Source organism: Zonotrichia albicollis, chromosome 4, assembly GCF_047830755.1.
Source record: "Zonotrichia albicollis isolate bZonAlb1 chromosome 4, bZonAlb1.hap1, whole genome shotgun sequence".
In the NCBI taxonomy this organism is placed as follows: domain Eukaryota; kingdom Metazoa; phylum Chordata; class Aves; order Passeriformes; family Passerellidae; genus Zonotrichia; species Zonotrichia albicollis.
The window spans coordinates 68742872-68768205 of NC_133822.1; the positions used below are offsets into that span (position 1 = coordinate 68742872).

Below are 25334 nucleotides of genomic sequence, written 5' to 3' on the forward strand. Positions count from 1 at the left end.
ACTTTCCCAACAATGATCCCTCCTATGGCTGAGCATTCCCTGGTGATTACCAGCCTACATTACTCATGGGCATCTTATACCCCTTTATTCTTAAACTGTGTGCACTACAGTGATGGCATCTTATTTCCAAAACTCTTCTGTAGCCTTTACTTTGCTAGGCTAAACATGCCAAGTCCATTTTGCCTGTTTGATATGGTAAATTTGCTCTGGCTGCTGTTCTGTGCACCTGCTGTAATTGGAAGGTATTTTTAGTAAATGAAAACAAAACTGCCCAAACATTCCATCCTGTTCAGTGTTATGAAATTTTCCTCATATGCATCTGTGCAACAGCCCGGTGTTGTATTGCCTTTTTAACCTTTCAATCTCACCATGGTTCCTCATTGTTTTGTAGGGTTGTTTTATAATTTTTTATTATAATTAGTATATGATTTTATTATAATTAGTAGGGTTGTTTTATTATTTTTCATCATTTAGTGCTGAGAGTTTCAGAGTCTGCAACTGGAATTCTTCTGATCAGATCCCAAGTTTCATATTGTGGGATTAATTCTCTTTCTTGTATGCAACTATTCAAAGTGATTTTTTTTTTTTTAATGCATGACACTCTAAAATCCTTTGCATCATCAGTAACCTATATTTAACATTAATCAAAGTATTTAATGAATAAAATCTGTTCCATGATTCATTGCTGAAGGAGCTCTTAACTTGGGCTTTCTCTGATAAAGTCTTTTATTTACTTCCCATTATTTCAATTATAAAGCATTCCCTATGTTAGCTGTTGAGAAGATGAATACTTGACACATATTTTGAGGTCTCATCCTATTAATTCAGTCTGAAAATATCTCTCTCCTTTCCCAGTAACATATTCTTGCATTTTGGGAAAAATCTGTCAAATTCTGTCAAATGAGACTTCTAACATGGTCAGCAAATTACCTTGTGTTTGAACTAAGTATGGTTTGAACTGCCAATACATTTCTTTTCATTCACTGCAATATTCCCTTTCTTCATGGTTCTGTGTGGTCATCAGAGCCCAAGAGATGCCAGAGATCAGTACTGCAATGAACGGTCAACATCTAGAGAAACACTTTTCAGTTTCTATGTTAAATAACAGTAGAAAAAAAATCAATTTTCTACTGCAGCTAGTGACTGTGAAGGAGCAGCTGCATAGTGCTGAGTCTCATCAGGTTGCAATCATGATTAACATTGGGCAGATCCCCCCTGCTGAGGGAATAAATACCCTGCCTTTGTCAAGGCTTCCATGTAAGAAACAATAGATTATTTCAGTGAAGCACAAGAACATAAATGTTAATCGAATCATTCCTCTGAATGAATAGAAGTAGCACCCAGAACGTAAACATTTTAATTTTGGAAGGGAAAGCTTGCCTGTCAGTTGGTTAGTTTTCCATGTATTTTTAAATTTACTTTGAAAAGCTGCTCACTAACATTGCCATCATTGCATACAATAACATTTTCAGCACTTCAAATACGTGTGTTTCCTGTCTTTCCAACCTAGGCAGTGGCAAAGTCCAGGGAGTATCGGAAAAAATAAAATCTGCCTTAATATCACTAAAGAGAGGTCAAAACCTTATACTGAGTAACTGCCAAACTATGTGATCACATTAGTTCTTGGTAGAGGAAATGGAAAATACTTTCCAACTGGAATTGACACCAGGAAACATGTTTTCATTTTTTTTTTAATATATTGGGATACTTACCCTTAAAAATAAATGTCTCTATACAGATGATGAAAGTGGCTGTGAGTATGTTAACAAATTTATGTATCTGTAAGTGAAACAGAAAGAATTCATTTATCCCTTTACTGCTTCCTTGTTTGCTGTACAAATAAGGAATTTCAGAATGCAGTCATGCAGTACATGTTTTAAAGCAGGTGTACAGCAAGCTACAGATGCCCAGCCATCTTCATTTTCATATGGATGCAGCTACTGTTGATTAACACATCCAGTAAATATGTTTGGACTTTGGACTTAAATACGTTTTGGACCAGTGCATCTGGTCAGATCCTGCTGGCTTCATTCCTGTGGGGTGTCCTTTGCAAAGCCAGTAGAGTTCAGCTCAGTGCCTTCTCTTGTGCCCATAATGCCCTCAGAGATCTTGCACGTGTGGTAGATGAAGACCTCTCAGCTCTATATGGACATTAAACATGGAAACAGTTTTCTTACAGGATTTGCTGGCTCTTTACTGAGGCTGCTATGCTTCTGTTTGCACATGCACCTTTTTTAACAGTAATAATGTACTTGTCCACTGGACAAATCTGTCTCTTGAGTTTCTGCACAGGAAACATCATCTCCTGTCAGTCACTCAGAATACATCTGATCAGTGACAAAATTAGTGAAGATGATGAAGGATCTGTTTGTGGTGGAAGCACAGAAACTTGATGACTGGTATTGAATTCCTGGTGGTCCCATAGGAAAGCCTGTCTGTTGGGATCACTGAATTTCCCTACTCAGTAGGTGCTGAAGTGGGGAGAACACCAACAGACAGCAGGTGTTGGGCAGAGTGGGCCACTAACAGTGGAGGTGTGAAGCTGAGTGTGATAATTCTAGCTTTGTGGCTCATGTTCACCAGGACACATTGTGATTGGGTGGGCAGGAGTTTCCTACTGCCTGGGAGAAGCAGAGGTGAGGAAAAGCCCGAGCTTTTATTGCTGCTCTAAGCCACATCTTCCATGCTACACCTGCATCTGTGTGCCTGCACCAGAGCAAGCACAGATACATCCATTATTTTTGATTGTCCAGCTCCACCGGTCATTGGTCTCTATTCTCCTGTAACTAGAACTTGAGGGCTTCTCAGCTGATCCAGCAATGGGCAGTGGTTCTTCATGCACTCCATCCTGTAGCTGGAACAAGCAGGTTTCATCTAAGTTCCCTCCCAGTCATCAGACGACACCTCACTACAGCTTTTATAGAGGCCTGAACTCAGTTTCTGGTAGCCTGGACAGAGTGCAGCCATCAGAGAAAATGTGATTTAAGCCTTTAATTTAAGCTTCAGTTGTAATAATACATCATTTTAGGGTTTTCATTGCCTTGAGGTGAAGAGGTACAAAATGAGCATAATTTATTAGAATTTACTATGCAGAAGTGGGAAAACACCTGTTTGATATGATTTGGGCCAAAGTGGTTCAGCTGTGGAAAAGACCAAAGCCACTTCTGAGCACCCTGTCTACCATACTGTGCATGTGTGGGCTCTGACTGAAGTCATCCATCGGGGTTTTTCCTTGCCTAAATGTCGTGGGACAACCTAACTTCTGCTGTTTCATTTATGTATTCTATTATTGTCCTCTTTGGGGGGTAATAAGAAGTGTGTTGCTGAGCTGACTGAACCAGCATTTAAATCTCACGTGTATGTAGCCCTGTATGACATGTGCCATTTCCTTTTTGAAGCCAAACATTGGCCGATTAGGAATCCCCCATGGGCCCTCTGGAGAGAAGGTGGCCGTGGTGACTGTGGACGACTGTGACACAGCAGTGGCCGTGCGCTTCGGGAGCCTCATTGGGAACTACACGTGTGCTGCCCAGGGCACTCAGACTGGCTCCAAAAAGTAAGGATTCCCTGTATTGGTGTTTTCCACTCATTCTCTTTTTCCAGTGAAGAATCACCAGCATGCAATTAACCACTGAGCACTGAGTGATTAATCAGTAAGTTGGAAAAACAGATGTGACATAACAACAAAAAGTAACAAAGTTTCATTTGGGATATGGAATTACTTCTGCCATTTAAGTTAAGAGTCCTATCTTAAAAGGAGGTAGAAATAAAGGGTATAAAAAAGCAACCATTGAAAATCCCTGGTTGTGAGAAAAGGTTTCCTGTGAAGAAAGAAAAAAAAATTGGTACTTTTGAGTTTAAAGAGAAGGTGAACAGCAGACAACACAGGGGGATATAAAGTAATGAATGATAGCAGAGAGACCACTGAGAGACACATGGTGCTCTAATATCCCAAGAGAGGGGTACACTATAAAAACTGGGGCTAATCCAAATGACCAGATGATAACACTTCTCACACAGTGTGGAGTCATTTAGTAGAACCTACATCCACTAAATGTCTTTAAGACTAAGATCCTCAGAGGATTTTAAAAGGATTGGCACTACATGATAATTAAGTCCTTACATAAAAATGTATTGTTTCTCAACCTTGTGCTGAGTGGCATCAGCCCGTCCCTGCATGACTGGGATCAGAAAGAAGTGTCCTGTGGCTACACATTTTTCTCTAATTTTCATTTTCTTCTGCATACTAGCAACTGTTAGGGACAGGTCACTGGATTCTATATGGACATGACAGCTCCTAAGTTAAAAGTTGGTGTTATTGGACTTTGATTACAAGCTCTGGAAGTGCTCATGTAGCAGACAGAAGTGCAGCTTAAATGTGCTTATGGAAGCAGTAAGATAAAGGGCAAAATAAAACAAACTCTTTGCAAGAAATTATGAGCATTTCTTTCTTTCTTCAGATCTTTGGACCTGACTGGCCCTCTCCTCCTTGGTGGTGTCCCAAACTTGCCTGAGGATTTCCCGGTGCACAACAGGCAGTTCATTGGCTGCATGAGGAACCTCTCCATCGACAGCAAGCCCATTGACATGGCTGGTTTCATTGCCAATAATGGCACTCTGCCAGGTATGGGCAACCAGTGCCCCAAGGGTCAACACCACAAAGGTCTCTGCCACAGCTGCACGTGGGACATGGCTTAGCATGTTGAGGCTGCCACTGCAAGGAGCCCCAAGAAGAGGAAGGGGACACAGGGTTCTGAAATTCCCCTGTCTCCCTGTTAGCACTATTGAGGGCAAAGCAGCTATGGGGCAGGAACTTCAGGTGCTGTATGGCATTGTGCTGCCACTGTGTCTCTGGCCAGACCTCATTTGTTTGTGTAATGTGCAGTCCACACCTGTGCCAGGGAGGCATACAATAGCCCGTGGCACAGGGCACACTTCCAGGATTCAGCAGCACATCAGAAAGGACTGGGCTTGTTTAGCCTTTCTGTATTGCTGGGAGTTTCAGCCAGGAATTTACTCCTAAATTGACTTCTCCTCCTCTATTTTTAAACTACCTATTAAATGTCATTTTGCTCTGAAAGCCAGTGGGATTAGTTCATGAAAAAGACCGCACTTACAATGACTTTTAAATAAATTGTGTTTGTTCTGTAAATAAAATTCTGCAATTCCCCAAATGTGAAACCTGCTTCATGGAGCAGCCTGTTGGAAGTTCTGATTTGATTTCCAGTCCCTGGATCCCTGATCAGGATTAGTTCCAGTGATTAGGCATACAGAATGTTCTCATCATCCTAAAACTGGCTCTTACCCACAAAAATGGAAAGTCCCTTCTGTCCATGCTGCTGAAGGTCTTTGTAAGAGCTAAATTGCAGTTCTAAAGTGTGTTGCATTGATTGTGGATTAAGGAGAGAGTCATAGCATATGCCTTTGATAGACAGAGTTATCTTTGTGCATTTAACAGATGTATGCATGATCAGCTTACATAAACTTTTGCCGTCCACATTTTGCTTCACTGACTTCAAAAACATTTTTTAAAAAGAAGCAAAAAACCCAAACCTATAATAGCCATGTCTTCTTTGAGTAAAAACTCAAATACAGTAATTAAGAACCTTTTATTTATTGAAACCATACAAAGTAATGGTTTTCCTGAATTGCAGGCTGTGCAGCTCAGAGGAACTATTGTGAAACCAACTGGTGCCAGAATGGAGGCACGTGCATCAACAAGTGGAACACGTACATCTGTGAGTGCCCTGTGCGCTACGGGGGCAAGAACTGTGAGCAAGGTAGGCTGCACAGAGCTCTCCATGCTTGTCATGTGTGCACATGTCACTGCTGCCATTGCCATCCCATAGCACCTGTGTCCAGCTGTGATGATTGAGGGTAGCAGAAGATTGCAGCTGACTGTCACCCGTTATCTGTTTGAAATCATTTTAGAGATCCCCTCTCTAGTAGATGACATACTGTCATGAATAAGAGCAGCTTTCATTGATTTACTTACATAAGCAAAGTAGTTAGAAAAAACTTGGCTGTATTTAGTAATTTGTTTATAGTAAAAATGCCTGATCCTAAGCCCCTTTAAATCAGTAGAAAGAATCCTGCTGACTTTACTGGGCTTTGACTCAAACTGGGGATGAATGTGCTGTTTTAATCACTACTTTTTTGGCAAGAGAGCATTCTGTGCTAAGTAAGAGCACTTTCGGTTTTACTGGATTTCTCTTTGATTGAGCACAGTAGGCATATATGTGTAAAACCTCATTACTAAAGGATAAGGAAGGAGCAGCAGGTGAGTTTTATAGGGTGTGAAGAACATGCAGTCAGTTTTTTCCCCTAGAAGTGAGGAGTTGCCTGTGGGAGGAGTCCCATGGGGTTGGTGCTGTAAGGTGGCTGCTCCTTTGGAATCTTCCTGGGTGCTTCCAGCAAAGAAAACGTGCTTCTACTTGGCCTGGTCTAGTTAGTGGTACTGGTCTAGGTAGTAGCGATTTCTCTTCCCCTTCCAGAGAAGCAGCAATATCACCTTAAGAGGAAAGGATCCATGGTTAATGTTCTGTCTTGGAGATAAAGGTTTGCAGAGTGAAGAACAGGGAAAAGGAGCTATGGAGACCTCTTCCTATGCTCCACCCCACACAAAGCCCAGAGCTGTAATTATTGCCCCTAGCCTGGTACCTGTTTTCTGTAGCAGCTCCTCAAATATTTTGAGTTTCCCAGATTTGTATGAAGATCTGATTTTTCCCTGTGTCTCATATCAAGAATGTTTGTTGGTGAAGTTCTTGTGTTTTCTTCATGATTGGCTTTTCTCTGTGCTACAAACCCACTCTGATGTATCCTGAGGGGAGTGCCAGGGCCCAGCTATGGTGTGTCCTGTGCTGGTGTAAATGAGAGTACTGCTATCACATGCAAAGACTCTCCTTCCCTCTGTTTTTCAAATGGAAATTCAAAATTTGATCAAATGTTTGTTTTGTGTACTATTGTCTTTCAAACTCAAAGCCAATCCACGAAGTTTGGGATTTAGATTATCATCTGGGAGCTGCCCTGTAGCCATCCATGGAACCTCATTTTCAATTCAGGTGAAAGAGATGATGGCAGTCACAGCACTGCCTCCCCCAGTCCCAGCTGTCACCTCTGCCTCCAGCACTGTACATTCCTGCATGTCCCCTTTGTTAATGAAAAACCCCATGTTCTTGCTGATGCCTCACTTTGTGGGGTTTTTCTACAGTTTAAAGGCAGCAGGCTGCTTCGTTCTTTAATCATATTTGTAGGCCAGTGTCCCTGTGGGAAAATTGCAAGCCAGGAAGGAAACACAATGTGACCAAAGATTTCAGGAGCCCAAAGTTAGTCAGGAGATAGAGTCAGTCACAGATATACAATTCTCCTGTCTTTCAAATTTCTTATTTGAATGCTCAGCTATGATCCTAAGAGCATTACCTATTATTAGGCAGCTATTTTTTTTTAAACTCTTCAATAGAATATTTGCAGTTTTGAGTAGGAGTGCTGCATTTCTTTAATCCCTATGGCAGTGCTGGTTCAGCTTCAGGCTAACAGATGACAAAGACTTTGGCAAGTTACCAATGAACCTTTTTTTCATTTCCTGCTCTTCAAAACCTCTGGGATCTGGTCTACACTAGTGAGGATGGGATGTTTTACCTTCACCACCCTCCTAGAATCTGCTAGTTCAACTTCTGGCAGCACCCCTCTCCCTCTGCTGATATATAGAAGGGAGATAAAAGTAAGGAAAATTAGTTTCCCCTTTATTGTAATTTAATTCTTTTAAACTATTAGGTGTTGCAATTCTGTGAAGAAGATCTAGCAGCTGTGTCTGACTCAGTCTTGGATGGCCAGTCATTGCACTAGCCTTGGGCTGGACCTAAACATAAGCTTCCACATGTCCAGCACCCACACTGCAGGTGACCTCCAGTGGGGTGCTGACAGCATGTTTCCCACACTGCAGGTGACATCCAGTGCCCTCTGTCTCCACAGGGAATGGCCCTCATGTGTTTCTGCTGGCCTGTTGGGTGCAGGACTCTCTTTAGAGTGAACATAGATGCTCAGGCAGTGCTCCAAGTGACAAATCCTGAGCACAGGATCAGTTTGTATCACTGCACCACCCATGGCAGGGGGTGCTGGGAAGCATGTGGGCCTCTGTGGTGACAGGGGAGGTCAGGTCCCATCTGAGGACAGTGGATGTGCCACCCCCTCCATGGACACTCCTGGTCCCAGGCATGAGGAAGGGCTGGGGGGAAGAGGGAGGTCAGAGGGGACTGACAAATGGGGATTTCTATTTAACTAGCAGGGAAAGGTGCACCCTTGCCCCAGGGAAGGGAGGGACGCTGGGAGAAGGTGTGGGAAGGGAATGGTATTTGCAAGTACAGAAAGTCACCACCAGTGAGAAAAGGAAGAAGGTGGCTAATTGCCATGCCAGTCCAGTTCTCCCAGGAGCAAAGGCAAAGTGCTTGCACACAGCATTCCCAGCATTCAGCAGGTGGGAAGCCCACAAATTTGCATCCTGCCTCTGCACTCCAGAGGCAGATGGGCTCAAAAATCTCAGCAACAGCCCAGAGAACCAGCAGCACAGTTGGAAGCTGAGGTTATTGTGAAGGTCAGCAGGGTAGAGGAGGAAAGCAAAGGCTGACTTTTGCACAGGTGGAGCAAGAGAAAATAATCCTTCTCAACACTGATGTCCTGGCTACTTTTACATTGATGTGGTGCAGTGTGGGCTGATGAATTGTGCCCTGGCCCAGATAGCCAGAATTCAAGTACTGCATTCAACTTTTAAGCAACCTGAGGCATCTGTATCCGGTGACAACCTTTTTTAAAGTTGCCATCTGGTTTTCAAGAGCAGGCTATGCTGCAGTTGTTCCACCATATGCCCTCTCTGGCAAAGGTGAGATCACAGGCTGGAGCAGGAGGGAGGAGGGCTGCCCCTTAGCCTGCCTGCCCTTAGCCTGGTGTGGGGTGGCTGGGTAACCACATCTTAAGGAAGGGCAAGTCAAGTTCCTCTGGCTTGACTAGTGGTACCCCAGTAGTCCCTGACTTTTTGTTTCTCACAAATAAAGAGCTAAAGGGCTTGCACTTTACCCCAACACCTGCACTCCACTCCTCACCCCAGCCTTTGCCTTTGTAGACACCAGCAAGGCAGACATGAGAATTCGGGGTTTGGCTTTATTCCTCAAAAAATGCAACTTCACATCAACTTCCCCCCATTTTTTGGTATGGTGTCATCCTCCAATCTTTTTCTAAGGACTTATACATATGCACATAGTATATAGTAACACATATGCATTTGTATATACATGATCTACTAGAAAAACTCCAGAAAGTGTCAGCAGATATGGTAGTGTGGAGCAGAAAGGGAAAGAGTGTTAAGCAGTGATTTCCCTGTGATTTCACTGACTGACATGGACTCAGTACATGATGAAATAAAAGTCTGGGTGCTAATCTGTGGTGGTTGTATCCAGTCTCCAAGGCCTGCTTCCACTGGCAAAAAGCTGCCATGAACTTCACCAACATGCCCACAAGCAAGGATGTCAGGAAGGGGCTGACTGTAGATCTCCTAGAAGGTTCCACACATGGTGGTGGTGTCATATGAGGTGTTGCAAATAGCACAGATCTCCCATGGCTTAATTTGTACTTCTAACCAGTGGGATCAACTAATCCATGGGACTGTAGCTCGTGTTTACCCAGGCTAACAACTTTAGAAGTCCAAGGGGATGTGTGTTCCTCTATTTTCCATCAGCAAAGTGCTTTCTATTGAAGGCTGTCATTGGTGTCACCCTGTAGGAGCTGTGCTTGTGCAAGGTTAGAGAGAGGGGCAATTTTGCAGCTGTCACCTCAGGATATTTAAGGCAGGTGATTTAGGGCATTCCACACAAACGTTCTCCCTGTGAAAACACTGCGTAGCTGGGGCAGCTGAATAATCTGGCCCTGGAGTATTCACAATTAATTCATATTTCCTGTTGCCTCCCAGCCTTTTCCTGTGTTTAATCTGTTAATTAGAAGCAGGTAATCAAGGTTGTGTTGAAAACATCTGAAGCAACTGTTACCCTCATACTTCCTGCTCTGTCCACCCACTCACCAGCAGAACTATATCAGCTGAGATCCTGAGCTTCCCTTTCTAGGAACAGCTCTCATGTGGGTAATGCCATAGCAGTGTGGAGGTGCTGCTTTTGAGTACAGGCACCAAGATGCCTACCCACAACCAGGGTAGATTGTATATTTGCAGTATTATCAACTGTTTCACAGTAACTCCCCTAGACCAGCTCTTCGTCCATGATAGATTGAACATAGCTCAGTGGAAGAGGCACTAGCTCCTTGTGTCATCACTGTGACATAGCATCACTTTTCCTCTTCACCTTTGTCCTGAATGATAAAAACTGTTTCTCTTGTATTTTGATTCACAGCAATGCCTTCTCCTCAGCGTTTCAGTGGTGAGAGCATTATCATTTGGAGTGACCTTGACATCACCATCTCTGTGCCATGGTACATTGGGCTGATGTTCAGAACCAGGAAAGTCAATGGCATGTTAATGCAAGCCAATGCTGGGGCTGCATCCAAGATCAACATTCAGGTAAAGTGGTTTTTGGCTAGAAAAGAATTAACACTCCCCCAGCAATGGATATGGCCAGATGAACTACACAGCTCCATTCACTTAGCTAAATAAATGCATGTCAAAAAAACATCATTACTTTAGCCTTTTACAATGATCAAAAAGTGAAAGATCAAAATATAATTATAAAAATCATATTCATTTAAGATTATTTTTCTAGTCAGAGGTAGTAGTGGACATTAATATAGATGTAAAAAATGGATCTATTCCTTTGGGGATTTTTTGCCCATAAGGGAAGCTGGAGTGTGAATGTCCAAAGTTATACAAGGAGTTCTTGCAAGCATTCCCATCTTTACTCTTTGGGCTTTTTTTCCTTTTGGGTTTTCTTAAGAAATATTATCTTGCCCTCCACTTCCTTCTGCATCAAGTACAAATATGTAGCAAAAAAAGACTTTTTTTTTTCCTCCCAACAGATACTGAACAGCTATGTGCAGTTTGAAGTGTACAGTGGCCTGAGCCAGGTTGCTAGTTTGAAGATGAGCCAGTCACGGGTCAGTGATGGGGAATGGCATCATTTATTAGTAGAGCTGAAGAGTGCAAAGGATGGTAAAGATCTCAAGTACCTTGCTGTCATGTCCTTGGACTATGGGATGTACCAGGTAAGGCAGCTTCAAAACTGCCACTGAACACTGCACAAATGCTTTTAGGAGAAACTAGGATAAAGGACTGTGGACAAGTACTTATGCTGTGAGACATGTTCTGCAGTGATTTATGCCTGATCAGTGATATTCATTTATTAAGCTTTATGATAATATATCTTACAAAGAAGTCATAAAAAGACACATTCCAATGTCTGGCTCCTCACTGCTTTGGTATTTTTTATGTAATCTATCAGCCACTGCTTGTCACCATCACAAGTCTGTCTGTGTCACAGAGAATGATAGTGCTTCTTATCAGTTGTTATTTTCCTCACAGAGCACTGTGCAGATTGGAAATCAACTACCTGGATTGAAAATGAAAAGCATCATTGTGGGAGGTGTTTCTGGAGACCAAGTCTCTGTTCAGCAGGGATTTTATGGATGTATGCAGGTATGAAATTAAAAGCGTAGCAATAAATTTTGAAATAGTGAGAAAATGCCCAGGTGAAAGTGTGGGAGGTTTCTTTTTCATCCACCCTCAAACATTTCTGTTTCCTCCATAAAAATTATCTGAGAATCAAAATATTGAAATCTTTGCCAGGTACAAATCTTATCACATAGGGGAAAAACATGTGAAAAAAAACCTGGGTTTGGCTCATTAGGTGATTTCTTTAAAATGTAGCCTCATTGATTGATTGATTGATGAAAATAATGAAACACATAATACTGTACTCTGAAAGGAGATTCTAATTTTAAAATAATTGTCTTTTGTCACCAGGGAGTAAGAATGGGAGAGACATCTACAAACATAGCGACCCTCAACATGAAACAGGCTATCAAGATCAACGTGAGGGAGGGCTGTGAAGTGGATAACCCTTGTGATTCCAACCCCTGTCCCCAGCACAGCTACTGCAGTGACGACTGGGACAGCTACTCCTGTGTCTGTGACCCAGGTAACCTGCTGGCCACTCATACAGGAGCTGGATCGCACCTCCATGAGCTCATCAGAAGCAGCACAGCAGCAGCAGGCTGGCAAAGTGTTCATCTTCTGATTCTTCCTCTTCCAATCAGTATTACCCTTCTCACTCTTACTGTAGCACCCTGGAAGCTGAACTCCTGGGCTAAGAATCCATGCAATGTATCCACCAAATGGAAAGACAGTCTCTGGTCCAAAAGACTCTTGTGCACCTCCCCTTTTCTTTTAATTTAATTTAATTTTTTTTTTCTTTCTCAGCCTTTTCTGCTGTTGAATTTCAGTCTCTCACTCCACATCCTAATCAAGATACTTTGAATGTTTTCTCAGTTTTGGAGCATGTAGCCAGCACATGCTGTCAGCGCCCAGCACAGTCACCTCCCATACATGCAGCAAGAGAATACAAAACTATTTGTGGCACATACCCCAAATATAAAACTGGGAACCAAAGGCACAAGGGTGCCTCAAGCATGGTAACAGACTGTCAAAAATAATGGCTTGCTATCATTTTGTTTGAGAGGGAAAAGAGTGCTTCATTTCTGACAGTATCTCAGGGGGAATCTACTGATTATCAAAGATGTGTTATTAGTGTATAAGCTTAAGACAGACAGTCTTTTGGAGACATGCAAATCATAAATTACAATGGTTGCTGTAATTTTCTTACCTTGTCTCCCCAGGGTACTTTGGGAGAGACTGTGTTGATGTATGCAACTTGAACCCATGTGAGCATGTCTCCACATGTGTGCACAAACCTAGCTCATCCCACGGCTACACCTGTGAGTGTGGACAAAGCTACTACGGACAGTACTGCGAAAGCAAGTAAGAGAATTATTTTGTTCTTGGTTTCTTGATCCTGCCAGGCAGCTCTTCACCTAGGGCAGCAATCCTCCCACTTCCTGTTCTGCTCCAATAAACTTTCCTGTTACAATTTGAGTGGTATTTTAGGCTCTGTTGCTTTTGGCGTTCCTAAACTTTCCCAGAAACTAGACATGTTATTCAGGAGCCACTTTGCTTCATCAGCTACTCGGGAGCTCAACCAGTTCTGCTGTGTTGCACAGCACTGCACCTCACCTGTACTTTGTGGTGGGTTTGGCCTGAGTTTGCTCTGCATCTCTCCTCCAGCTTCCCCAGCACACAGAGCAATGCACCAGTTTGGTGGCCTCTAGCAAGATAAAGTCTCTTGGCAGTGTAGGTCCAGTCCCTGGGCTGGCAAAGAGCCATCTCTTCTGGACAGTCTGGGGCCTGTGGCTGTTGCTTTGTGGGAGAAACGTGCTGATTCCCCGTCAGCAGCTTTGTGGTCTCTGATAAGCATTCAGCAACCAGCCTTATCCCAGAGGCGGCACTTTGATTTGCTGTAATATGGGCCATTCATGATGTGCAAATGAAGTGCATTTGTCTGCCTGTTTAGGAATGGCTCATGTGATGTTTCCTTCCCTTTGAAAACTGCAAGCTTCTTCCTCTGCCTTTTGTAGTGTAGGCTTGCAAATGTTGGCCGTGCTGTTGCCAGATTTGTCTTTCATTCCTCTGGATTAGCAACACAGAGACATTGTCCCTTGTCATTATCTGCTGGCATGTGTCAAGTGCAACACTGTGGATTTCATATTATAAAACATAGAAGTACAAACTTACCAATTACATAAATAAAATTGGTATTGGTCTTCAAAACAGATGGAAATAGTTTTTCTTTCCTAAAAATGAGCAGCAGGGAGAGGATACCTTGTGCATTTCCAGGATCCCAGTCTCAGAGCCCTTGTCCTTCAGGCTATTGTTTGACAAAGACTCCCAGCTATGAGAGAATCAAAGCTCTCCTTGCCAGAACTAGTGTTGGGGCATCTGTGGGATAACCAGCTCAGAGGCTCACCTAGATGAAATCGTCCCAGTGAGAATGGGGCTTTCCTTCAGCAGGGATGGCCTTTGCCTTGCTGCTTAGCTCCCAGTGCTGCTGCACTCAGTCTGAATCATAGTTTTGATCCACAGTCCAGATCAAAGCTGCCACCCTCCCCTCTTCCATGTCCCCAACCATGGGTCCTCTGTCTCTCCTGAGGCAGACCAGGGCTTTTCAGACCTTGTAGTGAACAGTCTGAGAAAGCCAGGCTGGCTGAAAGTAGTGGCTTTTCTCTATAGGATGAGCTTGCAGACAGCTTTACACCTGAACTGGTGTCCCTGTGGGCTGGGGCAGGATGGGGATGAGGGGTGGGGTATAAAGTCTTGGGGAGCTGTACCTCAAGGCAGCTCGTGGTGGTAGATAAACCAGAGCACAGGCTCAGAGCCACTTGCACTTGAAAATACTTAGAAAAGCATTGTCTTTAGGTTTTCATAGCATTGATATTCTAATTTCTCCTATATTAGAGTGTATTTATATTTATATATTTATTGATTGTTGTTTGAGATACATTACTGTCTCTAAGCTGATGCAGTTGAGTGCAGATTTGGTCCAAAGCTTTATTTTCACCCTTTTTAAGAGGGAACTTAAAATAACTTTCTTTCAATTTGATTTTCTTCAATAGGATCGACCTACCTTGTCCCAGAGGTTGGTGGGGAAACCCCATCTGTGGCCCATGTAATTGTGAGACTAGTAAAGGGTTTGATTCTGATTGCAATAAGACCAATGGAGAATGCCACTGCAAGGTAAGCAAAGCAAACCATTCTTAAGTCAAAATTTCTTTAGTTTAAAAAGAAACTGTACCACTAATAATTACAAGTGAGTATCTGATACAAAGTACACACAGTTGTGCTTTGTATCACATATATATGTATGTGCACAGTGGAGTTAATCATTACCCAAAACATTTTGCTGGCACCACCCTTCTCCAAATCATACTGTACAGCTCTTATCTTATTTGTGTTTGGAAAAGCGAGCCGAGAGGATGAAAGCCTGGCTCTGATCTCTGAAGTGCAGCCTGGTTTATCAGGGGAGATCAGGCCGGGGTGCAGAGGAGTGTCAGTGGGGTTTTGTGCATCACAAGTGAGTAATGGCCATGAAACAGCTCGGGCCAGCTGGCTGAAGCTCTCCTCTGTGCTATGGCCAGCAAAAGGCCAGGCAGCTGGAGAGAGCTGCAGGGCTAAATGCTTTCCTCATCTCTGGACAGGCAGGGACAGATGGGGGACATGGGAGGGGAGGCACCTCATCATGAAGGTTTTACAAAGGACTTCTCACAATAGGTTTAAACTGGCTTGAATGACATCAGAGGAGCTGGGCTTGTGCAGACTGGCGGCTGTGAATCTGGCCCCCTGCTCCTTTCTGAAACGCCAGCAGGACACACAGCAACTGTTGCATGAAATGGAGTCAGTGGGGTGCCAGCTCCGGCTCTTGTGCAATCCTAATGCCTCAGATCAAATGCATATACAGAGATGATTTGAATATGGGGTCATTGCATGCTCTCCACCCTCTACCTGAAACACAAATACACAGTACAGGAAGTTTCCTTAGTGGCTCCTTCATGCCATAGAAGACCAGAATTGCAAAGCTGAGAAAACTGTAAATCCTCCAAGAATATGTTTGGTGGGCACTTGCAACAAGTGCCCAAGGAGTAATGTGGGCCCTGTGGCTCTACTGCAAATGGCAGCACAAACCCTGGGTCTCTGATAATAGTAATGTAACTTTTATCTGTGCTCTGCAAAATGAGCCGTTTTATAATGTACCTGCTGCCAGAGCAGGTTGCAGAAATATGAGTGGTTTGGAAGTCAAAGACCTCGTGTCTATCATTTTGGTTTTTCTAGGCCAATTACTACAGGCCCCAAAGCAGCGACACCTGCTACCCCTGCGACTGCTTCCCATCTGGCTCCCACACGCGCGCCTGTGACATGGAGACGGGCCAGTGTCCCTGCAAGCCCGGCGTCATCGGGCGCCAGTGCAACCGCTGCGACAACCCCTTTGCAGAGGTCACTGTGAGGGGCTGCGAAGGTACCTCAGCCTCGCCATGCGGCCCAGCCATGCTGCCCAGTCATGCGGCCTGGCAATGCGGCCCAGCCATGCTGCCCGGCCACACTGCCGTGTGAGACCAGAGCCAATGGCAGCGAACAGATGGGGACACTGCAGGGACAGTCCTGGGCCCAGCAGCATGGCTCCAGCAGTGGGGCAATGGGGGCTGCAGCAGCCTGAACATACACCCCTCCTCCTAGATATGTGCCAGTGTGACTCATGGGGGCTGAGGGAATGGAAAAAAAGCTCTTATCTCTTTAATTTTTCTCACATGGAAATATAGCCTGCTGAGGTGGAGTAGAGAGAGCAAAAGACTAGCAGCAGCTTTTCTTTAAACCCGAGTTCATCTGCCAGTGCAGTGTTTTATTGCTGAGCTGCAGCTGAGGAGGCTGGTGAGAGCCCTCACGCCTTTGGCCCACAGAGGCACCATGCCATGCGCCTCGTGCACTCTGCCTTCCTTCCCCACCTTGCCCATCCTGCCTTTCCTCTCACCCACCCACCCACCCACTGTCCTCCTGTGATCAGCACAAAGCTGCTGCAACAGCAGTGTGTGGGCAAAATAAAGGAGAAATGTTTTCCCACAATAAAGGAGCAAGCAGAGATAGGCAGAGCCAAAATCCAGAGCCCCATAATCATCCTAAACTCTCCTCTGCCTGTACCTGTCTGTCCCATCTGTTGGATAAGGAGCAACTGATGGGTTACAGCTTGGAAGGCACTGCAGAGGATGGATATCCTGACAGGGCTTTGGAATTACAGGAAGGTCCTTCAGGCAGGTTGAAATGTCTCACTGTTGTGATTTTATCTTGTCAGAAAAATTGTATCATTTCTTTTTCTGCTTTCAGTAATTTATAATGGCTGTCCTAAAGCTTTCGAGGCTGGTATTTGGTGGCCACAGACCAAGTTTGGCCAGCCAGCTGCCGTGCCTTGTCCTAAGGGCTCAGTGGGTAAGTTCCCTGGGTAAATAATTACCTACTTTATCTGCATGCTTTTTTTTTTTTTTTTAATGTGCATAGGGAATATCCTTAATTCATTGGGTCTAGAGACTGCAGCATAGCTTATATATCAAGAGCAGAAAAGTATAGCTAGCTGAAATCAAAGAGCTGTTAATATATATTTGGAATACTAGCAATAAATAAATGCAGCAGTACAGCAGATAAACATGTAAAAAGCACAGAAATTCTCTATTTTCAAAAAAGCAGAGCCCTATTTTCTATTTATCAAACAATTCTTACACATGTAACTTTCAGTTTCTAGTGACTTATAAGTGTTCTTTAGCTATACAGTTCCTCTGGACAAAGATAAAATTAGGAGAATAATATTCCTGATGACTGCTTTACTAGGCTTACAGCCTACTAAAGCTAGAGTTGCAATAAAACTTGCATTTTTCTACACAATATCTTTTCCGTAAGCAAAATATGTTTTCGCTGAAAAACTGAAAACACCTTTTATAAAAAAAAAAAAAGCTGAACAAGAAAGCTGAAAAACATCTTTTATAAAGCAGATGATCTATGGTTTTTTGTACAACAGGCAAATGACAATTTTTTCATATATGTCTCTATAAACATGTATCAGATTTTTGAAAATAGAGTTCCCAGTCTTTTCCAAAAGCTGTTCTGTGGGAAGTGAAAACTCTGTCTTGGTTCTGGACGTGGTAACTCTCTACTGTGAGTGTTCCTTAGGCTCAGGGAGTTATGAATAGTTATGCGACTGCCCCAAATATTTCTAGGAGGAGGCCACTGCTTATAGGTGTGCAGAAGATTTGTGGTCAACCTAGTTCCTGTTCTAAAGATTTTAGGAGATAGAATTTTTTTTTAGGTGAAGAACATTTTCATGATTAAGCAGTATAAAGCTGAATTAAAATGAGTTTTCTGCACTCTTCTTGAAGTGATTCACCCAAGCGTCTCTTCTAGGCAATGTTGCTTATAGTAATTGCATGTTCTAAGTAAATTTTACAAATTGTTCAAAGAAGTAAGCCTTATAATAATGAATATTCAGACTAAGAACCGGAGGCTTAATTGTATTCACCTAATAATGGAAGAGAAATAATATAATTAGATACAGTAAAATTAATTATAGTTCTTATTCAGATATTGGTAATTAAATGGCTTAGACATATGCAGTATGTTATGTGCAAATTAACTAGCACAAATGTCAATTTTGAATTAGATTACTTGCAATTCATGGTGAAGGATCCTCAGCCAAGAATTGCATTTTAAAATTATTTGACAAATAGTACAAAATATAATAGGCTAAATTAAACAGTAAGCTGCTCACAGTCCATTTACAAGTGGCAAAAAGGCAATTATGCATGTTGGTTGAAGTGTTTAGCACATGCAGATGTGTGGGCATGGATTGATGTGAATACAGCATTTGTCCAGGAGCTCTTCCTATGTAGGCTATTGCACAGAAATATCAGCAGGGGTTGGTTTTCAGGAATACTTAGGAAGTGCAGGGTCCTTCTCTTTTTTGGTATGAAGAAATGAATGAATTAATTTGAGAACAATCTGGCAGTGAGGCTGAGAGCAGTTGGGCAGAGCTTGGGGTTTACTGACTTTCCTCCAAAGCCTGACAAAAGCAATTCCTGAATATTAGTCATCCTTAACTTTTCTCTCGCAGGAATCCCCTGTTTGGAAATTGAAATACATGTGTAGCTTTGTGCAACTTAAAAGTGTAGGAAATCTGACAGTCTAGGGTAGTAGAAATCTATGAATATTTACCCTGCATAATTCAGAAAATTGTTTGCCATTCATGCTTTGTTTCCTTCAGGAAACGCCGTTCGCCATTGTAACATTGAGAGGGGCTGGCTGCCTCCTGAGCTTTTCAACTGCACCACCAACACTTTTGTGGATCTAAAAATCATGGTAAGCTGGGTTTTCTCAGTTTTCCCTTTATTTTGTAAATAATGATGACCAGTTTGGACTCCAGTTTGATATCCCTGCAAACACAGTCTTTTGACTGCAACCTTGAACAGCCTCATTTTCCATCAGGACGCTGGTGCTTTTCTGGCTCTCAGTTACATCTGCCATTGCGTTTTGTTGCCAACTCTTTCTCAAGACAAACAAAACAAACAAATATATATAAATATATATATATATATATATATATATATATATATATATAATTGGATTTTTTTCTTCCTCTTTATCTGATTCAGAATGAGAAGTTACACCACAATGAGACCAGGTTGGATGGAGATAAAACCATACGGATCGTGAGAGCGCTGCAGAATGCCACCAAATATACACACAGCTTGTATGGCAATGATGTGAGGACAGCTTACCAGATCATGATCCGTGTCCTCCAGTATGAGAGCCAGCAGCAAGGGTTTGACTTGGCAGCCACAAGGGATGTGGAATTCAATGAGGTAAGAGAAATACTGTATACTGTGCCGAGCCCTTACAGTTTCCCTTAAAAATTAGGTGGCAGTGGGTAATTAAATTTGTCTTTGACCAAGGTGAAGCTAATATTGTGTAATTGACTAATCTATTCCACAAATAAGCCTTTCTTCTCAGATTAGAATGGGAAGTTGGTTATGCATGTGTCTATGCATGCATGTGTATGTGTAATACAAATATTATAAAATGTGCTTTTCTAAAAAATATCATCATAGTAACAGCCAAAAGCAATATTCCCCATATGAAAAGAAATCATCACATTAATGTGTTTTTCCTGGCTAAAATAGTTTTGTGTACTGTATTTATTTTTGTTGTAAAACATGTCTAATGTGATCATGCTCATTTAAATGTGCAGTGACTTAAGTCTGAGCCAAGTCTAAGTTACTGACTCTGAAGGTTTCCTCTAATTCAGTTTGAGAACACTTGAGTCATGAGTTGGTACTTTGAAAGACATTCCATATCATTGGTATTTTAAGGCACGTTCTAAAATGTGTGCCAGAGAGCTTCTGCTACTTTCAGAGCATTCATGAAAGTCACAGTTATTACCAAAGACCTGACCAGGGCTAGAGAACAAGCTGTAGCACCCTTCCTGTCTGGTAAAATATGTAATTGTGTTGGAAAAATGTGAAATTTGAAGGCAGGTGGGAGTATTCTGTGGTCTGATAATGTGAATGCTGGATGACCCAAGTCAGGCTTGTAGAGCTTTCCTCAATCCCACGTGTACAGGGGGCACTGTTCTCCGCTCTTGCCCATACTATCACCAAGATCCTGGCCATGGCACAACACAGAGTCCAAGCTAAAACATCTGTTTGGATCTGTGCTAGCAGAGCCCAGAGTCTGGGCACCAGCATGTGGAATGACACTCCATGGGTCAGGACTGGTGTCTGTGCTGGCCAAAGATCTGTTTGACTCTCTGAGAATGTGTGCTACACCCACGTCACTGCTCACAGTACTCCAGGAGGACCAGACAGGTCAGGCAGGCCTGGGGTGAAATTGGAGAGCCTGTGCGAAGCCAGGCTGCACTAGGAGAGGATGTCACTGAAGAGTTAGGAGCAGGAATAAATGCAGCTGAGAAAATTCCTTAGTGTCTTGGGCTGTATAATCAGCAGAGAGTGGAGAACTTCTGAAACATTTTATGTTTTAGATGCACCAAAATTTTAAGAGATTCAGTTTTTTCTTTCCTGTGGAGTGTGAAAACAGGCCATTCAGATCTTGAAAAGGAGCTTCATTTCTAGCGTGTTTTGTTAAGTAGAAATATGAACAATAAGCAAAAAAAAATTGGTTTGGAAACATATGCTTTAATTTATTGTTCTCTGCACTTGGCACTGAAATTCATACGGATGATGTTTTCAAGAACTCCCTAAATATTTTAGGATAGGTCAGGAATTTGAAAACTAATGAGTACAGCTCATGAATAAAAGGAGGCAACATCCTAGGCTGAGGAACCACAAGGGGAGAAGGAAATTTTTTTTTAATAATTCCACATAGAAGCCTGAAAAATAGATAATAAAAAACCATAAATAATGTTCACAAACACGGAGGAGGCCTGGTACCAAGTACAGTATGTGTCTCCTGCATTCCTGGGATCCATGCTGTGCTTCTCACCCTAGGAAGAGGTGGTCATACTGGAGTCTCTTTCAGCTCAGATACGTGCTTGCAGCCTCAAACAGTACAGACAGGATACAGATAGCTCCTTCTAAATGAAGTCTAAATATTTGTCTTGGCTATTTTAGAGCTTGTCACCACAAGCTCTAATTAATTCCTATTGCCATTTACACCAATTTTACCTTAGTTGGAAATTAGGTATTGTTACAACAACATAGTTCATGTGTACACCAAGATTAAAAACTTTTTAGCATTTTTCTCACTTAAGCCATTTAGCACACTCTTTTGGGGTCTATCTCCTTCCATTCACCCTGAGGGTCCCTTTGCATATTTTTCTAAGAAAGGGCAGAAGAGTCAGGTCCTCAGAAAGAAATGCCTTTTTAATACCATTTGTAAGCAATGTAAAACTGGGGAGACAATGACATGATTTAAGTTTTCTTATGTAGTTTCAAGTTTGTCTATGCAAGTTAATATTCACTCTTAGCATTCTTCACTGTATGAGAAGTATAGATATTATAGAATATATAATATATATATTATATATATATATACAGTGAATATAGTTCTTATATATATAAGAAGTATATTCACTGTATAACTGTATATATATTGTCTTTGTTATCTAGGAAACAAAGCAAAAAAAATTAAAGTAAAAGAGGAAGTTATATTTCTATTCATGGCCTTCTTTTGTTTTTCAACAAAAAAGCATTATTTTGATTTATCTGGGGAAGTTCTTCAGTGTACCTGCTAAGAGCTGTGCTTTTCATGTCTGATCTCTCAGAAACAAAGAAAACATGGATAGGTTCTCCTCCTGCATTTTCTTGCTCGATTTCTTGTCATTAGGAGGAAGAAAGTAGGCAGTTCTCTTACAGTTTCCAATTTTGGCTTACTTTACTTGTAAAAAGTTTAGAGGGATTTGCTTTACATGACCAAAAACCCTCTGGGTGAGTAACTGGTGTGTGTATTTTATATGGCTGCAGTGGAACATGCCTGCATTAAATATTTCATTATACCCTTACCTAAGGCAGTCGGGCAAATAATTTTCAATACTTCTTACTTGAAACCCAGCTCTGTGTTTGATTCATAATTTAGGCTTGTACTTTATTTCTCAGAATATTATCAGAGTGGGTAGTGCTTTGCTGGACCCTGGCAACAAGGAGCACTGGGAGCAGATTCAGCGAACAGAGGGTGGCACCGCTCACCTGCTCAGGCACTATGAGGAATATTTCAACAATGTGGCCCAGAACATGAAAAAAACCTACATGAGACCCTTTGTCATTGTTGCCACTAACATGAGTGAGTATCTGTGTTGAAAACTGCCCTTTTTTTGACTCTTAAAAATGTGCTGGACAGAGGTGCTAGTTATTTGTGTTAATAGTACCTACTTGGAAAAATCATTGCATTGTTTCAAATCCATCAAGCCTTGGTCCATATTTTTCAGTTGTCTTGGGGACCTCCTGGGAAGTGTCTGATCTGTTTTGCCTCTGGACCATGCCACTGCTCCATGTGGCTATTTATTGCAGTCATAGCAGTGTAGAGATTGTAGGAAGGACTAAGTTTGTAAACAAAGGTAATGCCTTTTGAGACCAACTAATATAGTTGAATGTAGTAGATCTCATTTTTGGAGGAGTCACACCAACACCACCTGAAGAATTATTGCAGTACAAAAAAAAAAAGTAACCCTACTATAGATTTTTTTACATGTTGTTGATCTTACTTGCATAGGTGTGGACTGGCCAGGGAGGTGGTGGAATTCCCAGCACTGGAGATGCTCAAGAAGCAACTGGATGTGGCATTTAGTGCTGTGGTCTAGTTGACAGGGAAATGATCTATCAAAGGTTGATCTCAGTGATCCTATAGATCTTTTCCAACCTAGCTGATTCTGTGATTATACCTCTGATTTTCACATGCTTTCCTAACTTGGAACCTATCCATAAAACCATCATCTGTAGAGATTCTTGTACTGAAAGGTATTTTCACAGAATCATCAGCCCTTCAAATGCCATCCTAGTCTTACAAAACCCATAATCAGAACAAAATCTATGGGATCCAAAATATCCAGAATGAGTGTAAATTGAGACGGAAACATCAGGCATACCAAGACACCTTGTTCACCTATCACAGGAAATTTTCCCTCTGACAAACAAATAGCAGCTCTTGTGCTGTGGACTGTGATGTATTTCATAGACATCTCTGCAGTGCATATGCAGATGAAGCACAGCAACCACAGCCTGGTCAGCTTCTTTCCCCATTTTCTCCCCTGCTCTCTCTTTTTCATTTTCTTCCCAGTTACAAACAGTCTGAGCTGAGAAGTGTTGGTGATAGTCCTGCTGTGAATGTGAGGTGAGATGGAGCCAGCTGACCTTCAGAAGTCCCTCACAAGCAGCATTGCTATTTGGTTTTTCTTTCAGAGGTGCTCTAAACTATAGAAGCCTGAACTTGTGTTTAGCTTTTCAAGCTATTGCTTTTATTTCAGATATGAAGAGGGCTTATGTGCCAAAAGTTGCTCTTATTTTCCCAACTACACCTGCTGTTATAGTAAGAATTTTAATTGGCTACAAACCTTGTCCCAAGAATGCTTTATGTCCACAATCACAGGGGCAGAAAATCAAAGGCATGAGGCAGTCAAGTTACAAAGGCTGTAGCATCCTGCATCAATGGGGCATAGATTATTGTTGAACTATGCCAAACTGAAACACTTTGATTTTTCTTTAATAAATGGGAATACTTTCTTATGATTCAGGACTATGAAAATCAAAATATTTTTATCTTCATACTCAGAAAAAAATGTGCTTAAGATTTTAACCCAGCTGAACTGAGATGAAAACAAACCCCCAAATTTCTTGCAGGTTATAAATAATGATTTTTTTTCAACCAGTTCTTCCTATGTAAAGAGGTGTGAGCTTGAGAGTGATGAGGCAACTCTGGCCTCAAAGAGGTCTGTTTTCTTTTGAACAGTTTTTCCAGGTGAACATGGTGTTAATAGAGTTTCCTAATGGCTCATCTGGGAATTAGTTAGAACCTTGGAAAGGAATGGGAATTTGCAGGTCTTAACGTGGGTATTTCTTCACACAGAAATTTGCAGAGGATCACACCTTTTGGTGTAGGGTTACCCCTAGGACATTTAAATTGGCACTCAGTGACTTGTCCTAAATGAGAAAGTTAAAGCCAACTCAAATGCTTTTTGGGCAGTTTAACAGGCAGAGATGATGAGGTAAGCCAAGGAGGAACTGCCAGTGGAGGACTCAGGAGTAGTCCCAGATTAAATGCATGTTATTTGCTTCTGTCAGCTGACTTCACAATCCAACAGATGTAGAACTATGGTTTTGAAGCGCTAGATTTAGTCCTCCCATTAAAAAGCAAGTCTGAAATTGGAACATGCAGCACACGCTTGAGCAAGCCAGCAGCACATGGAGAAACTCTGTGAAGCAGGAGCATTCACTGAGCAGCAGCCAGGGAAAAGCCTCTGAAACCCCAGTCAGCTGCTGCTGGAGAAGTACCGGGGAAGTGATCTACCTCCAGATGGGTATTAGCAAAAATTTCTTCACTGAAACAATTCCCAGGCATTGAAACAGGTGGCCCAGGGAAGTCACCACCCCTGGAGGTATTTAAGACACGTAGATGTGGCCCTTGGGGCCATGGTTTAGTGCTGGACTTGGCAGTGCTGAGTTAACAGTTCCACTTGATCTTGGAGATCTTTTGCAACCTAAACAATTTTATGATTCTTTATTTCCAGAGTTTCCAGTATGTTTTCATAGTATGAGATGCTGTCTTGTGAATTCCTTTCCACTGAACAATCAATGTATAATTTGATAAATGTAACATAATGCTGATACATAAAATTTTAGTTATTGTATAAAGTGTTAACAGAAAAAAATTGAAAGTTTTACTTTCTCTTTTGGGGTTTAAACTTTTTACCTGTATTGTGCAGTCATGTTAACCTTCCAGTAATGTTTCACTGTGGTGATGGGAAACTTTTATCCCCCGCAGTTATTGCTGTTGACATCTTTGACAAGTCTAATTTCACGGGAGCTAGAATACCACGATTTCATGAGATTAAAGAAGATTACCCAAAAGATCTGGAGTCATCTGTTGTCTTCCCTGATACTCTATTCAGACCTTCAGAAAGGAAAGGTAAAACCCTTCTGCTGATGTTTGGTGAGCAATTATGGGCAGCTCCCAGGGCGTGTGGTGGATCCTCAGGGAGCAGAGTGGTCCTGGGGTGAGAGCAGGGCGATGTCTGCACAAGTGAGCATTATTTAGG

The 25334-nt window shown here is 42.2% G+C and overlaps 1 protein-coding gene across 6 annotated transcripts in view; it reads left to right on the forward strand.

Moving 5' to 3' along the window:
• CELSR1 (cadherin EGF LAG seven-pass G-type receptor 1) overlaps positions 1 to 25334 on the forward strand; it is a 165797-nt gene that overhangs the window by 114177 nt on the left and 26286 nt on the right. For all 6 annotated transcript variants that reach the window (XM_074540016.1, XM_014275957.3, XM_026790278.2 and 3 more), the window contains exons 6-20: positions 3399 to 3556; positions 4461 to 4624; positions 5655 to 5780; positions 10392 to 10558; positions 11011 to 11196; positions 11513 to 11626; positions 11954 to 12128; positions 12826 to 12967; positions 14656 to 14776; positions 15869 to 16052; positions 16913 to 17014; positions 18837 to 18931; positions 19225 to 19434; positions 22183 to 22366; positions 25061 to 25204. In XM_074540016.1, coding sequence (XP_074396117.1) covers positions 3399 to 3556; positions 4461 to 4624; positions 5655 to 5780; positions 10392 to 10558; positions 11011 to 11196; positions 11513 to 11626; positions 11954 to 12128; positions 12826 to 12967; positions 14656 to 14776; positions 15869 to 16052; positions 16913 to 17014; positions 18837 to 18931; positions 19225 to 19434; positions 22183 to 22366; positions 25061 to 25204 — 2272 coding nt within the window. The remainder of the gene's footprint in view (positions 1 to 3398; positions 3557 to 4460; positions 4625 to 5654; positions 5781 to 10391; positions 10559 to 11010; positions 11197 to 11512; positions 11627 to 11953; positions 12129 to 12825; positions 12968 to 14655; positions 14777 to 15868; positions 16053 to 16912; positions 17015 to 18836; positions 18932 to 19224; positions 19435 to 22182; positions 22367 to 25060; positions 25205 to 25334) is intronic.